This window comes from Equus caballus, chromosome 25 (genome assembly GCF_041296265.1).
Source record: "Equus caballus isolate H_3958 breed thoroughbred chromosome 25, TB-T2T, whole genome shotgun sequence".
NCBI classification, from domain to species: Eukaryota; Metazoa; Chordata; class Mammalia; order Perissodactyla; family Equidae; genus Equus; species Equus caballus.
In genome coordinates, this window is record NC_091708.1 from 19,584,019 (window position 1) to 19,600,129 (window position 16,111).

Below are 16,111 nucleotides of genomic sequence, written 5' to 3' on the forward strand. Positions count from 1 at the left end.
AATTCAGCAGCCACTGTTAGTGTCTCTCATGCTAATGACGAGGTATAATTTTAAAACATCACATTCATATGTATATATGGTGCATACATACATAATTAGTATATTTACAAAGCCCCTTGCAGAATCTTAGAACTCCTAGTTCCATTCACCCTTAAAGGAAAAATTGAAGTTCAGATCAGTCATACACAATGGAATGTGCTCCCTTTCAATATACCCGTCATCCATGTCTAGGAAAGAGCTCTCCAAAAAAGTGAAATACATTCTATTTTTCTGAGGCACTGCCACAGTGTGTTCTGTATTTATCTGCTTCTGCAGTTCTAATTACAAAATAAGCACTAGCTACTACATGGAATAACTACACTAGCCAAGAAGATTTTTATAATTTGAGAGAAATGCTTCCATACTGACTCCGCTAAGAGCAACAACTCTTCTTTCCTTGATTATAAAGAAGGAAGACAGATGGCTTCTTGTTTAAGACTGTAATTTTACTTTCAGCCTCCCCCCTCTGCTAAAAACAAGATGTACTTTGAGGCTTTGAGGGAAAATCTCCAGGGAGGGGTTTTTATTCCCGGCTGCATTGAATAATTCAACAAACACTTAAGGGAGGTGAGGGAGCTACAAAGGAGCAAATGCTTTCCCTTGTTCTCAGGGAGTTTATAATCTAATTGCGGAGTTTACAATCAGAATTGGGACTAGAGCCATTAAAGTTTTATTTTTTCACTTCTATTTAATGGCCTAGTGGTTACTGGTAACACACTTATGATTCACCAGCCCAGTGGTATGATGGACCCTCTGATCAAACGTAAAGAAAACATAGGGAGAATGCAGAGGAAGAATTAATGGTCTCAAGTCGTACTTGTTGAGTGTTTACCGACCTACTAAACACTTTCTTCTTTAATCTTGACAACTCTTCCGGGTCGTCCCTATTTCTCTCATTTCACAAAGGATGAGAAGGCGGTTTAGAGAAGTGATTCATCCACAACCACAGACCTAGGAAATGGTATTGGAACACACCAGCTAGGAACTCTCTGGCCTTTCCTTTGGCTGTCCCCGGGTTCTCATCTTGTCTTTCCTTTGCTTAGATTTGCTTTCAGTGCACTAAAGTCAACTTACTTCTGTGCTATTTTTCCCCCGTTAGACTTTGTGTAATCTTTAAAACCGGCTGTCTTTTATTTGGCTAGGCCTTCTAGAGTCTCGCTCCTTTGCATCTTTGCAAATAAATTTTTTTTTCTTTACTGATTCTTTGATACATTGTTTGACAAGATGTAATGAAACATATAAAAGGCTTATAACAGCGCCTGGTACGTGGTTCTCTTAATATTAACCCCGATCTTTAGCTTTATGCCTGCCACCTTTTAACTGTTCTCATCTCACACTATTTCCCAAGGTCTCTCGGGGCTGTAAATTTCTTGACCGTAGTGACCACGCCTAACTAGCTGCTACCCTACAGTGTGTTAATGTAGCAACAGGGACTTGTAAGAGAGCAGAAGCTTTGTCTCTCTTGTTCAACTCTTTATTCCTAGTGCCTACAAATTACTGGAACTTAGTATGTCCTCAGTAAATATTTTTAGTATGGATGAATTAATACCGGCTTATTGTTTTTTTGTGCACTATCCTGTATAAGAAAGTTTAGTCCAGATCCAACACGTCCGTAAATTGACAGACCTGGAGAACTTTTCGCCTTTTCCCGATTTTTGGCTCTTTAGAACAATTTCGACCTTGGGTGCATTTCATTAGGCTCTTAGTCCCCTTCAAGGCTCAGTTTCCACATCAGCAAAATGGGGCCAGTGGCAGCAGATGCTTGTTTCTCCTCGTCTTCTATCCCCACTTCTTCTCCAGGGGAGGCTTATGTGTACGCTTTCCTCTGGATAAAAAAAGCAGCCGTCGGAGCGGTAAAAAGCCATTAGGGTCTTCTGGGTGCGCGCCGAGTGGCGAACAGAGAGCAGCCCCGCGTGCCTCGCCTGTGCCTCCCGAGTCCGGAAGCAACCCGGCCCCATTTCGGCCACGAGCCTGCCCAGCCCTCGGGCGCCTCACCCAGGGCGCCCTCTCGCCCCGAGGCAGCGCTCTGCCTCGGTGCCACCGCTAAATGGGCCCGGCCCCGCGCAGTCTCCCACGCGCGCCAAGGGCCCGGCCTCGTTTTGGCCGCCGCCGCCTCGCCGCCCGCGCGGCGCTGCACTGGGGGCGGGGAGTCTGATGGGAGAAGCGCGCGGCGCTGAGGAGGCGGCGGCCCGGGAGAGGGAGCGGGAGAGGGACTGGGCGCGGGAGGCGGGAGGCGGGGGACAGGGGGAGGCGCTGCCGCCGCCGCCCGCCCCTTTCCGCTGGGGAGCAGCTGCAGCAGCAGGAGCGGAGCAGGAGCCGCGCAGCCGCCGCCGCCGCCGCCGGGGGATGTGGCCGGCGCCCGCCCCGAGCCGCGCCGCCTCCTGAGTCCCAGCCGCCGCCCGAGCCGCTGCCGCCGCCGCCGCCGCCGAGCCGTGCGGGGCCAGGCCGCGCCCTCCCCGGGCGCCCGCCGGCTCGCATGCCGAGGGGCTCCGGGGCGTAGCTGCGCGCCCGGCGCCGCCTCCGGGCTCCTCCGGCCCCGCCATGGGCTGCTGCAGCTCCGCCTCCTCCGCCGCGCAGGTGAGGGGCCCCCGCCTCCCGGCCGCCCGCCGGGATGCCTCCCCCGCCCCGCGTCGCGGGCGCCCGCCGCCGGATGCCTCCCGCTACCCGCGAGCCTTCCTTCAGCCCTCCGTGCGCTCCAGAGACCCCCATCCCCGCTTCTCCTTCCCTCCTGTCCCGCCGATGCCCCCGCGCTGGCTCCGCGGCTGCCGACCCGCAGGCGCCTCTGCGCGGTCCCCAGTGCGCCCCCAGCTCTCCCCAGCCCCTTCCGACTTGGCCTCCTCCTCCCGGTCACACCTGAGCGGCCCGTCCCACCCGCCTGCAGGTAGAGGCAACACAGGCGCCTTCTCTCTGCCCAGGTGGCACCCTCTTCCCTTGTCTTCCGGGCCTTGCTCCTCTCTTCCCACCTCCCGATCCACCGGCTATTTCCTGTGCTCCCAGGAGGAGTACTCCGAGCATGGGCTCTACACCCTTCTCCCACCTTATTCCAGTTTCTGCTCCATTAGATATTCTGTCTCTTGGCTCTTGCCCGCCGCCCCCCGTCCGGGTTCAAGTGTCTAAGCGGGTCCTGGAGCCCATCCTTGGCCCACTTCCCGGATCCCACCCGCTCGCGTCTCACCCCATCCCCCGCTTGTGCCTTGACCCCGGGCACCGCGGCCTCTTCGCACACCGAGGCCCCTGCGGGAGCGCCGGGACTGGGCTGGGAAGGAGATTGGGCACCTGGTGGGTGACGGGAGCGTTACGGAAACTCCCTCTTTGTTGCCAGTGTAACAGGAGGAAGAGGTGCCGAATTTAGTTTTTCTGTGGGCACTGGCTGACTGTTGTCGCTGAGGGCTGCTGAGATGCGGAGATTTCTCCCAGCTTCTACCCTGCCCCCATCCAAATTTCGCTAACCTCCCTCTCCCTTGCCAATCCGAGCCCTTAACCTGGATGGAAATGTTTAGACAACTGTATAAGGATCAAATGTAATAGGACTTGACTGCTGGCCGCTAATAACTGAGAGGACCTGTTTGTAAATTACCTAATTTAGTGGATTAGTGAGTGTATTTACAAATACGATAAAAAGCAATCAGGAATACTGCATCAAACTGTCTGGTGGTGGGGTATGAAAAATCGGCTCTGACAACGCCTGGCATGTAATCTCACAGTTTCATTAGCGTAGAATTTAACTGTGGGCCTTGATTTGTTTGTTTTGGGGGGAGACAAGAGCTCTTGTTTTTACAAATAAAGGCTGGCCAGTTCTTGGTGAAGAAAGATCCTAGTTTGGAAAAAAAAAAAAATTCCTCCAAAGATCTAGCATCTGTGATAATGCCAGAAGTGTTTTGCTGCTGCTAAATGACTATATATAACTCAGTTTTAAATAACCTGCATACTTGTTCTGAAAATCTGAGATCTGTTCGAGAGAAAATGACTAGAATTGCTGATGAATGGAGGACATTTATGTTTTATGAAGTACATGTCCATCCTGTTCGTCCAGTTCTTTCTCTGGGTGTTTGCTTACCCTTGTGGGTTTTTTTTTTTTTTTTTTTCTGCTCGGATCATAATCAGGCTGATTGGTTTAGGTAGTCAAACCTTTCTATTGAGTTAGAATAGCAAAGAAAAACTATACATGATGGTGTTATGAAGGAGAGGTCGATAGACCAGGGTTTTCATATTAAAAGATAAGGATGTGGAATTCCACAATACCTTCCAACTGGTTAGGGATTTTGGGGAGGGGGGGCGAGGTGCGGCGAGAGGATCTAGTTGGGTACGGTTCATCTAATATTTACTGAAATATTCACCAAAAAAGTATCTTTCATATTACCTTTTTTTTAAAGAACTAGGTTACTTTACATCCTCTTTTGGTGTTGAAATGCCTTTAAGACAGCAAAGTATTGATAGTTTATGGATGGCGTGTTCAGTGCAGGAACAATTAAATTTGGGAGGCGTGGATGCTAGACCCAAAGTCTGCTTTAATAACAGGTCTTGCATTTGACTAGCTCCACACTGTACTGTTCAGAATGCTGTCATGTACATTTTCTTTGCTTTTTCCTCCTTTCGCAGCCACTGTTTCCTTCATGCCATGTTCTACAGACAAGATGCTTGTCATGCACCCCGAGGGGTGCATTTTTTTGTGTGGATTCCAATAACCAATCAGCAGCTGTCACATGCCTTTAAGTTCAGCTTTAGGAAATTGTAGTATTCAGTGGCGCATTGAGGAACAGGTTTTGTGCCAAAGAGCTGGTCATCATTTCTTTTTTCTTATTTGAGATTTTGGCATCACTCTTTATTTGTGAAATGTTACCAATCTGTTGGCATTTTCATGCTCCTTTCAGGAGCATCACCAGTTTTAGAATAATATAGTATCTATCTGTATCGTGTTGAAACAAAATAGGGATGTAACTCCACATCTTCTCCAGCTGTGAACCTGCACATCACTTTGAACCTCCATTGAGGCTCCCGTTCTATTTCCAGGCAGAATATGTTTCTTTCATCCCTTTTACTGGATCGCAGGCTTCTTGAGGAGAGGAATTGCTTTTGTTTTCCCCATCTTTGTATCCATTGCAGTGCCTCGCTATACCTTGTATGTAATAGTTGCTCGGCAATAGTCAATGAACAGAATGTATCCATGCAAATTTGAACATCTGGCTGCCAAATAACACTGAATATGAATCCGACCTGACCTGGCTGCTATTTCACTTCCACGGGCTGGTTGAGGAATTCCACCAGGCCTTCCTCTTCTAAGCTAAAATTTGAACTGTTTAGGTTAAAATTCACCTGCCCTTTCCACATTCCTTACTATTCTGTCAGTGGTACTCTCAGTTTGCAAAATTGGCTAGGTTTTTCCTTTTCTCCTGCTACTCTGCTCAATGCTTATATTTTAGTTGGAGCAGTGGCTATAACGTCTTAAAAGAGCTTGTCTGCAAACTCTAATGATAACCTGCACAGCACATCAAAACAACGTGCTTTGAGGTAATCTGCAGTTCAGCTTAGCTTTTCTCAGTGGTATCATCAGCAATTTTAAAGCCCTTGCAGGTTTTATCAATGTAAATATAGTATATTTCCTTTTTGTGGTTGGGATTCACTTTTGAGATACAATTTATTTTCTCTCATAGTCTCTTGCGATGTTGTAGACTCTCATAAAAGAATTTATGGTCTTCCAAACTGTTTCATCTCTTGTAGTCCTGGTATTATTTTCATTTCTGGGGTAGTGTCTGGATATCATAACATGTCATCAAAATAATTATCCTGTTTTAGGATTTAGATCATAGATAAATGTCACATTCTATACCAACTCATATTTTATTATTGAAGGAGCAAGTTATTGGCAAAATAATTTGTGCTGTATCCGGTATGTATATCTAAGAATCTTAAGAGTGTCTAGGAGGGGCTGGCCTGGTGGTGCAGCAGTGGGTAAGTGTGCACGTTCTGCTTCAGTGGCCCGGGGTTCACCGGTTCGGATGCCGGGTGCGGGCATGACACCGCCTGGCAAGCCATGCTATGGTAGGCGTCCCACATATAAAGTAGAGGAAGATGGGCATGGATGTTAGCTCAGGGCCAGTCTTCATCAGCAGAAAGAGGAGGACTGGGAGTGGTTAGGTCAGGGCTAATCTTCCTCAAAAAAATAAAAAAAAAAAAAGAGTGTCTAGTGAGTCAGGGCTCTTAGAGAACTCTTAATTATGTTTTGCTTTTTATTAATGACCACTACAAGGTATTTGCTAATATTAGTAATTGCTCGAAACAAGCCAACACATGATAGCCTTTGCCTAAAAATCTCTTTGAAGGGAACATAAACGTGAGATAGTCTTGAGTTTCTTTTTACAGCACTAATCCTCCCTAAGACTCTTAAAATTTATTCCTAACTCTCCATAATTCGTTTGTTCTGTTATAACCTGGCATAATTTCTCTTCTTGCAATGTTGAACTTCAAAGTTCGCTTGTAAATCTTCAGATTTATGAAATATTCTTTCCCATTGACAAGCCGGTTTGAATGAAGGAGGCTTTGGAAAGATTACTTAGCAAATTGCCCTGAGAGTTTGTCGTTAATGGCTGGATCATTATTTCTCACAGCGTGCGTTGGAGGCCAGGAGATTTTGCAAGTGCTCTGAAGTTCCGTGTCCTTTGGTTCTAACCTTAGAAATTGTGAGAGAGATGGAGGAGAATCTTTCTGATTGAACAAACTGCCCCTTGTCTGTCTGACTTCGGGAGAAATTGTGCTTGTCTACTGTCTTGTCTCGGAGTCTTCAGATTGAGAGCTATATATTTAACTGTCTTTTTCTAGCTCTCATATCTTGTCTTAGAAGTAATGAAAAACTACCAGGTGGTTCACAAACACCGGTTTGCTTTTGAGAATGTTAACTATTCCCTGACAGAATTTTAATAATACTATAGTCCCATTGTGCTTTGTGGAATTTCAAGTCAGATAGTAAAAATGAAATTTGAAGAGTGTAGTGGGACTTACCGACAGAGACCAAGTTGTTTCACTAAAATATGTCCAGCAAAGTAGACTTGCTGTCACTGGAACAAAAAGTGATGACATGAAGGCAGTTTTTTTTTTCTTCTGAATACTGTGCTGTTCGTACAGAAGATCCGCTCCTCAAAATATGTAAATCAGGGTTAATGTTAAAGTTGGCTGGAAAAGAACGTAAAAACGGTAATACTTTTTGTGGAGCTGTTTTTCACAGCCAGTTTCATATGTTGATGTCTACAGTAACTCTAAAGTTGACTTTGCTTCCGTTGTACAGCTGAGGAAATTGTTACTTGGAGGTTAGGGCACTTGGCTGGGGTGACAGATCCAAACTTGAACCCAGGTCTTCTGAAACCGGGTCCCGGGCTTCTCTTTCTGTGTTCACGTGCATGCTTCCCAGATCTGAAATTGCAGCTCACTTTATGTTTAGAAAAGGCTCGCTGAAAACATTTTGAATCAAGGAATTTCCAAGTTAAATTCATGCCGCCATTTTTGGACTTCCACCAGCAGCAGAACAACGTAGTATCATATAGTCCAGTTACAATGTTCCCAGGCCTAGAAAATACCATCAAATGCTATTTGATGTATTAATCCTATCATTTAGAAATGTTATTGGCTTGGGAGGATAGTTATTTATAAAAATACATTCTATATTCTACTACTGGTAATTGGTTAATAGTTGTTTTCCTATCCCCCCACCTCCCAAAGAAAGAAATATTTGAATTTTGTCACTTTGGCTCAGGTTTTTGGAACTCTAGGGATATTAGAGATAAACTAGTCCTACTATCTCTCTTTTCTGTTGAGCTAAACTAGAATTTAGAGATATGAAGTAGTCTGAGGTCAGAGAGATACATTATGAGGTAGCTGGGACTAGAAACCTACTTAGTCTCTTAATCTCTTGATCTGTCTGTGGTACTGTTAAGTCTTAATGTCTGAAGTCGTCTTATCTTCGCAACCTTGGCTGCACATTGGAAGCACTTAGAGTATTTTAAAAAACACTGGTGCCAGTGTCCTACTCCTAGAGATTCTGATCCCATTGGTCCAGGGGTACTATCTGGGCATCCACATTTTTTTTTTTTTTTTAGGAAGATTAGCCCTGAGCTAACATCTGCTGCCAATCTTCCTCTTTTTTTTGCTGAGGAAGACTGGCCCTTAGCTAACATCTTTGCTCATCTTCCTCTACTTTTATGTTTGGGATGCCTACCACAGCATGGCTTGCCAGGCGGTGCTGTGTCTGCACCCGGGATCTGAACCAGCGAACCCCAGGCCAGGGAAGCGGAATGTGTGCACTTAACCGCTATGCCACTCCGCTGGCCCCTGGGCATCAAAATTTTTTAAAGTTCCCCTGGTGATTCTCATGTGCCACCAAGGTTGGAAACCACGTTTCCATACCCTTTAGGTAATTTCATCTCCTCCTATGGTTTCAATTACAATCTGTATGCGGACAATTCTCAAATGGAATTACTGAATTGAAACAAACTCTTTTCTGGGCTCTCATCCTTGTATCCGACTGACTACTTCTCACTTCCACTAGAATGTCTTATAGGCAACTCAAACTCAGCATGTCAAAAACCAAACTCAAAATTTGTAGACACACACACACACATATATACACATACACACACGTCTTTTTCAGTATCTTTGATTCACTGAATAGTACCAATGTCTTAGTGTGGAAACTGGAAACCTGAGGCAGGTAGAGAAACTGCCTTTCATTTTTCCTCATCTAGTCTCCACATCTTGCCTCTTCTGCCTTCTGAACTCCGCTGCAGGCACCCTGGTCTAGGCCTCTGTCATCTTTGGCCAGAACCTTGCTTACAAATCTCCCTGTATTCATTTACATTCCCTTCTAATTTTTCTCCATACTGTGGTCTTAATGATCTTTAAAAAATCCAAAACTGGTTGTGCCCTTCTCCTACTTGAAGCCCTTTAATGGTTTCGTTTGCTCTTAGGACAAAGGCCGGAATCTCTGACCCTAGCCAACAAGACTCTGTGGGCTGGTCTCTTGTCTCTCTCTAGTGTCATTGTCATCTCATGCCATGCTTCTCCTTAGTCTTTGTGCTTCAGCCTCAGATTCTTCAGTAGATTGTATTCCTTCTTCTTCTAGGGCTTTTTGCACACGCTGTTCACTAGTCTGGAAGGCTTTCTGCTTTTCTCCCTGGATTTTGGCTGGCTACTACATACTCATCCTTTAAGTTTCAGCCTACAAGTCACTTCTTTGGGAAAAGATTCCTGGATTCTTCAAACCAGGCCGTGTCTCCTCATTAAAGTCTCATAGCCTTATGTATTTTCCTTTTGAGCACTTAAAGCAATAAACAAATAATTATACAGTTAATATTAATGTCTAGATCAGGAATTGGCAAAACTACAGCCCATGGGCCCAGCCTTGCAGGCCCCCTGTTTTTGTGGCCCTTACAAGCTAAGATTGCTGAAAATGGTATCTGTATTTTTCAGTGGTTGAAAAAATCAAAAGAAGAACGTTATTGCATGGGAAATTTAGTTCATAAAAATTATACGAAATTTGAAATAAAGTTTTATTGGGACACAACCACACTCATTTGTTTGTATATCGTCTGTAGCTTTCTTACTACAATGGCAGAGGTGAGTAGTTAGTTGTGGCCCAGAAGCGTAAATACGTACTCTGTGGCCCTTTACAGAAAATGTTTACTGTCCCCCGGTCCAGACTGATCTGATAAAGAGAGGGACCATCTGCTCGTTCATTGCTGTTATCAGTGTCTCTCTGCTTAGCTGGTACCTGGTGTTGGTAGGTGCTCGTGAAATATTTGAACAAATTAACAAATACTCTCTTTCCTTCTATGGATGGATGTGGATAACTCCTACTTCAGCAATTCTCGTGTTTTAAAATTCAATACAAAAATTGTTAAAAAGGATAAATACAGTCGAAGGAGAGTCTCAACAGAGTTTTCAGCAGCAGTCTTAAGCAGCTTGTCTGTGGCCGCTGTGCATCTCCGTGTGAAGCACGCGTACTCATAGAGGTGTAAGTTACGGGGTCAAGGTGGATGGGAAAAGACTGGTCCGCTCCAGTAACGGCCAGTTGGATTTACAGTGCTGATGTTTCTATAGCAGGCACAAATGGATGGGACTTTATGTGTAGTGTTATAAAGAAAAAGTGTTTGAGCTGGTGAAAATTTCAGTCATTAAAGAGACATTGTTATTTCTGCTGTGGGAATTCACTCTGTGAAAATGGTTAAAGTTTCCAGCACAGTAATATTTCTTCTGTTTTAGTGCTTTTTGTTTTCTCATGTATTTGGAATATAGCGTAGCATAAAATACCAATTTTGAATTTATGCATTGTATCAAACTTAGTGCTTTTTCTAAAAGGTAATTTTTGAAAAAGATGTGCATTTTCCAGTATGTTTTAATATACTCAACAGGAGAGTGTTAGTTTTTCCCCCCGTTGGATTCTTTTCTGATTTCATGTCATTTGTATAATAGGATTTACTTAAAAAACATTTGGTTGATAAACCGCTGTAATTTATTTCTTTTGAAAATAGTAATATTACTCTTTTTAGCTGCTCTCTACAACATCCCAGAACCAAATATTTAGACATTTATTTAGTAAGGAAACTCTTAAAATCTATTTTAATTCTAATTTTTAAGGTTGCCAGATATACTGAAAAGTGTTAAACATAAGTGTTGATTTCTTGATATGTTTATATAATGTAAAATAAGGAAAACAGCAAAAAGATGGAAAAATTGGTGGTTACTTAAAATGTTCAAGTAGCAGTGAAGGTATTAAAGTTTGCTCCTTTTTCTTTTTGTAGCGTTGTGATAATGTGATGATAACAATGATCGTGTAAGATTTTTCGTTATGGACAATTTAGGATGATTCAGCTGTAAGAAATAAAAAAAAAAACCTTAAATCTAAATAGCTCAAGCATTAAGGAAAGATTATCTCTGGTAAGTGAGAGGTAGGGTGGCTTCCTGGTTGGCTAGTTCAGTGGCTTGATGATGTCAACAAGGACCTGAGTTCTCTCTCTGTCATTTTAAGGGAGGTAGCTTTTCCTCACTTAGCTTCCCTCTTGATCCCAAGACGGATGTGGCTCTCCCACCTCCTTTTGCTGAGCTGACAATCTCTAGTGGTTTTCCTTTAGTAGGAGTTAGGGAGGGCTGCATGCTCAGCCCTAAACAGCCTCTAGCAAGGGGGAGGCAAAAGACCGGGTAATTGGCTTAGACTAACCAGGATTTCCCTGAGTCAAGTGGAGGGCAGAGCAAAACCAGAACAAAATTAGAGTCTGCCAGCAATGCAGAGGGTGGCATGGTGACTGGGTAGGCAGCCAATAGTATCTGCTACATAGTTTTGCCACTTTCTTCTGCCTATAAAATCACACTTTTATAGTGTTTCCTAACATTTTGCTTCTATCTCCATTATAAAACTTTTCACAGTTCCTGGTTGAAAGCCACACAATTATTTTCCTATTCCCGCAAGGATTCTGCTCTGGCCACCGCTGAGCTCCTGTCTTTCTCTTTTCCCCACCCCCACGGCCTCTTTCCCATTCTGAGGCCAAGATAGCTTCAGGAGAAAGAAGAGCATTTAAGGTTGAAATAATGGCTAAGTAGCTAATTAGTATTCCTACAGTCAGTGGTCCCCAAGAGAACCTTGAGGGTTAGTATAACCTCCCCTTTACTTCTCAATTTCCTTTTCTACCTATTCTTACTTCTCACTTCTGTATGTGTTTATCTGTCTGATTGGTACTCATTTTTTTTTCTTTTTCCTTAAAATTTTCTTCTTCCTTCTCCTCCCGTCCTTCCCTGATGCACTAAAGGAGCCATAATACGAAGTGGAATATACTCGGATAGAGAAGGAAAAAGAGAGTGCCTTTCTTTTTTTTTCATGTTTAACTTCTTTTTTTTTCCTGTTTTTTTTGTGTTTTTTTTTTGCATAAGCAGTAATAAAACTGAAGAGTCACGTCATTGTTTAGAATATCTTTATGACGCTAAGAGCTCGCACAGTGTAAAAAATGCATCTCTGCAGCAAAGAGCTAATTTATAGAAGGGGAAATAGTACGCTAATATGTAAATATGTTCAGTCTTGCTAATAAGCAAATTAACTCAAAGCACAAAGACTCCCTTTTACACCTGTAACTTTGGTAAAACCTAGCAGAGTGATATTAATTGCTCATGTGGTTTTGACTCAAGTATACTTTATTGATTTGCTGGATAAGTTGGAATGACTCTTTTGGGACACTGATGACGTACATTGAAAGCCGGTAAAAAAAGTTAACACTCCTTATTTAGTAATCCAAAAGTATAGTAAATGCTATATGCAAGAATCTTTCCATGTGGCATTATTTAAAATAACAAAAGAGTTTAATTTTAAACATCATATTTCTGGTGTAAAAGTTTCTTTTCTTCATATAAAATTCAATTGAATTTATTCTGTTAGACATGGGAGTTGAGACGGAGACTAGTTGTGGGGAGAGGAAGATGAATTTAATTTTGTGTAGACTGAGTTGAGGTGATATTGATATTAATACTCCCGTGTAGCAATTTCCCATGAGCAGTGGAAGACCCAGAAGTGGATTTCAGAAGATGCTTTAAGTCATATGCACATGGAGGAGATGCTTTAAGGGTGAGTAGGCTCTGAGGGGGAGGAAAGAGCATAAATATGAGAGCAGACAAGTAGGAAACGAGCACAGGGACTAGAGATGAACAGTCACTAACTGGGGGTTTCCCTGCCCTCCTTCCCCAATTGTCTGCTCTCATGTAATAAATTTCATTTTATTCTCACAACTCTGAGATGGGTACCAGCGTCAGCCCCATTTTACAGATTAGGAAACTGAGGCTCACAAAGCTTAGGCAGCTTGCCCGAGGTGCCCCCCACGAGTGTAAAGCTCGGAGTGGTTCAGAGCTGGTGCGTTTCCTGCTGCACTGTGTTCGCTCCCCTCATCCCTCTGCTGCACTGAGAGCTGCTACATTTAAATGGCGGTATCTTAAATGTATCTCGGATATCATTTTCTGTCACTTAGTTCCAGAGACTGTGTGTACTGTTTACTCTCCCTTTAAAGTGTTGTGTGTGTGGGGGGGTGTTGGTTTTAAATCAGTGCACCCCACACTAGAGGTCAGAGTGTGACAATTTGGAGCAGTCTGTGGTCTGCGTACCTGGTGGTTATAAACCTCGGATTCTAGGGACCCTTGACTGCTGTGCATCTCCTCTTGGGCCCTGCTACACTTTCTCCTAAAAACTTAAGTCTGAACAAGTCTATCACATCAGTAAGTTTACTAAATATGACTACAGTTGTGTCCTTTCCTCATAACTCAGATTCTCGGGAATATAGTTTTAAATAAGAAATGTATATTTAGTCTTTGGAGATCCATGGCTTCTGAAAGGGTTAATGTAATTGATGCTGACATTATTTAGTATTGAGTGCCAACAAGGCTCTGGAGAGCACTAAGAAGGGAAAGGGTGAAGAAAATGGCCACAGTGAAGTTGACTCTGTAGCGTAAATGATTAGCATGCACGTTAGGATCCAATTACAAAGGCAGAGATTTTCACCACCGGCGCAAAAGCTGGAATTTTTTTTTCTTTTTTTTTACTAAATTGCACTTCAAAAACTCAGCCTATTTAACAGAGTTTTGTCCCTTGCTTGCTAAGCCCTGAAGTTTTTTCAAATCTATTTTACATGTGATTTTGTATTTTCAGGACAATTCTGAAAAATCAAGTGTTGGAAGACAACTCTAAAGACATCAAGTTTTAAAGTCTAGCATATAAAATATGTTTTGAAACCAGCCATACTTTTACATCAAGAGAACGATTTGGAATAGACACTTGTGGTTGAAGCAGATTCAGTTATGAAAGTTTGGAAATAGTACTTTAATAAAGAAACTTCATTTTAAAATTGAATGCAATTCTAATTTGGGGGATAATTTTAAAAAAGTTTCCAGTTTAATGTGAGAAAGCAAGCCAAGACCGAGTGGAAACATGTTTCTCTTGAGATGGTGACAGGCAGACAGAGCAGGGAGCTGCCTGGGTGGGAAGGGACATTGCCCTGTGACCTGCTGCTTACCAGGCTCTGTGCTCCTTGTCGGTGGTCCACATGCCCTCACATTAAGGATAAAAATGTGACTTATGTAACAGTACCTTAAGGGTTTCCCCAATATGAGCTCCCAAGACACCAGGGCTGCAAGGTGGTCCCCCCAGGAAAGAGTTCTGAGGTCAGAAAACCTTGGGAAGTTCTTGCTCATTCCATACCGCCTCTCCACCCCGCCCCCCCATTTTAGAGTCTTATTATGCATATTAGCATATTAAGGGCTCATTGCCCCACACTGCCCATCCCTGCCCCCAGGAAACCAATTTAATTTTGCTTAACTGGCCTTCATTGAATTTATTTATCCTTAAAAAAAAAATTTTTTTTTCATTCCATCTTGAGGAACTGTTTTCCTGCAGAACACATTTTGGGAAACAGTGCTTGAAATATTCCTTCTCAGTTCCCTGCTCCTAAGTGAGGACGGAAGTGCGTGCGGAGCAACAAGAATACTGTTGGATCAGATAGCTCTTAGGAAGCGCTCGGCAGATCTGAAACTGAGTTTGAGCACATCACAAACTTCAAAATAATGGCAAAATAATGTAACTAAATTTCAGGTCACTCGAGTATAGTATGATAACTTAAAAGTGTGTGTTTCTCAGGTTTGTGGTTTGAGGTCTCCACTAAGTTAGGGAAGGGTAAGTGGCTTACAGAAGGATCCTTCACATTTGAAACTTTAGAATTGGAACTGCTGTCCGGCCAGCTGGGCCAACAGTGAGAGGGAACCAACCGTCTGCACTTGGGAGTTTTCTCCTCCTTCCTTCCGGCTCTGCTCCGCAGACTCAACGGTGGTTACACTTATCGCTTCCCACTCCACATGGCCGTCTGGAGACGGGACCTCCTCATGGAATGCCCACTATCTTTTGTTAGAGAAAGAATTGAGGACAGAGATGATTTATAGGGGCTAAGCAAATAATACATCCTCAATAAGTGTTTATTGAATAAGTGTGGTGGGGGGACGGGGTATTCAGAGACTAAAACTTTGGTTTATGATGCTAATGATACTTGTCAAAATTACTACTAAAACAAATAGAACCTGTCAGTGGAGGGAAATGGGAATGAACCTGAAAATTAAAATAAGCTACTATTTTGAAATGTTTTACGTTAATTCGGTGATTTCGAACCTGACTTTGTTAGCATGTTTTCCTACATTATAATGAAGTCTTGGTGAAGACATTAATAGCAGCCAGTCAGAAGAAAAAAAGAGTACGTCGTAAGTTAGAGACCTCTGGGCCTCATCAGCATCTAAGCCGGTGCTAGCTAATCAGGACTGGTTGATGGATTTATAAGAATGGAGGGTTCCTTCCCCTTCTGCCCCGCACCCCCCCCCCCCCCCCCCCGCCGCCCCCCGCCTTTTCTTTTCTAGCCCGCAGTGCAGGACGCATGGTGGAAGCTCTTCTGGCCAGTCCTCTCAGTGCTTGCCCAGGAGCCCAGTGCGTAGAGCTGCAGATCCTACTTATTTTGTTCAAATTGTGACCGGAAGGGTGGAGAGCAGTGCTGCAGAAGCGACCCCTGCCTGTGACTGGGGCGCAGGAGAGAGGATGCTCCAAGGGCAGTGGGGAGGCACTGAAAAGAAAAAAGCAAAAGAATAAAAAATGTCGGTAGAATAAAGAGAAAATTCCAGGCCGATCCCATGGTATGGTTTGGTTCAGCATTTACTGACTGGTGTGCTCCTCAGGCTGCTAAGGCCTGGATTCAGCCAAGAATGAGAGCTTCCCTCTAGAAGAAGACAGTCTGTTAAGGGAGACGGAACAGAGAGGTGTAGGGGCTTCCACAGAGCATCAGAGCACCACACCTGAATCTCTGTTTCTTAAATAGCGGGAAGTTACACTGGTTTACAGTGTGTCAAGCGCTGATAATTTCTTGGTAGATTCTAAACTAATTTTTAAAACGAAGAGCTAGAAATACAGAAGTGCCCTAAGGGAACACGGACATGATTTTTGAAGTATGATCCATGTCTGTTCTTAACTAGGGAGGATGGAGCTCAGTAAACTTTGGGATAAATTTATTGTATCTGTAGGCAT

General features: G+C 43.6%; 1 protein-coding gene and 1 long non-coding RNA gene across 4 annotated transcripts in view; both read left to right on the forward strand.

The window, feature by feature from the left end:
* The first annotated feature begins 2,481 nt into the window (after positions 1–2,481).
* SLC44A1 (solute carrier family 44 member 1) overlaps positions 2,482–16,111 on the forward strand; it is a 179,488-nt gene continuing 165,858 nt past the window's right edge. For all 3 annotated transcript variants that reach the window (XM_023629816.2, XM_023629815.2, XM_023629817.2), the window contains exon 1: positions 2,482–2,616. In XM_023629816.2, the coding sequence (XP_023485584.1) occupies positions 2,581–2,616 (36 nt within the window). In that variant the 5' untranslated portion in view covers positions 2,482–2,580. The remainder of the gene's footprint in view (positions 2,617–16,111) is intronic.
* On the forward strand, positions 12,542–13,906 carry LOC111770712 (uncharacterized). Its single transcript, XR_002804114.2, has 2 exons — positions 12,542–12,634; positions 13,706–13,906. It is a non-coding gene; the product is annotated as an uncharacterized lncRNA (long non-coding RNA).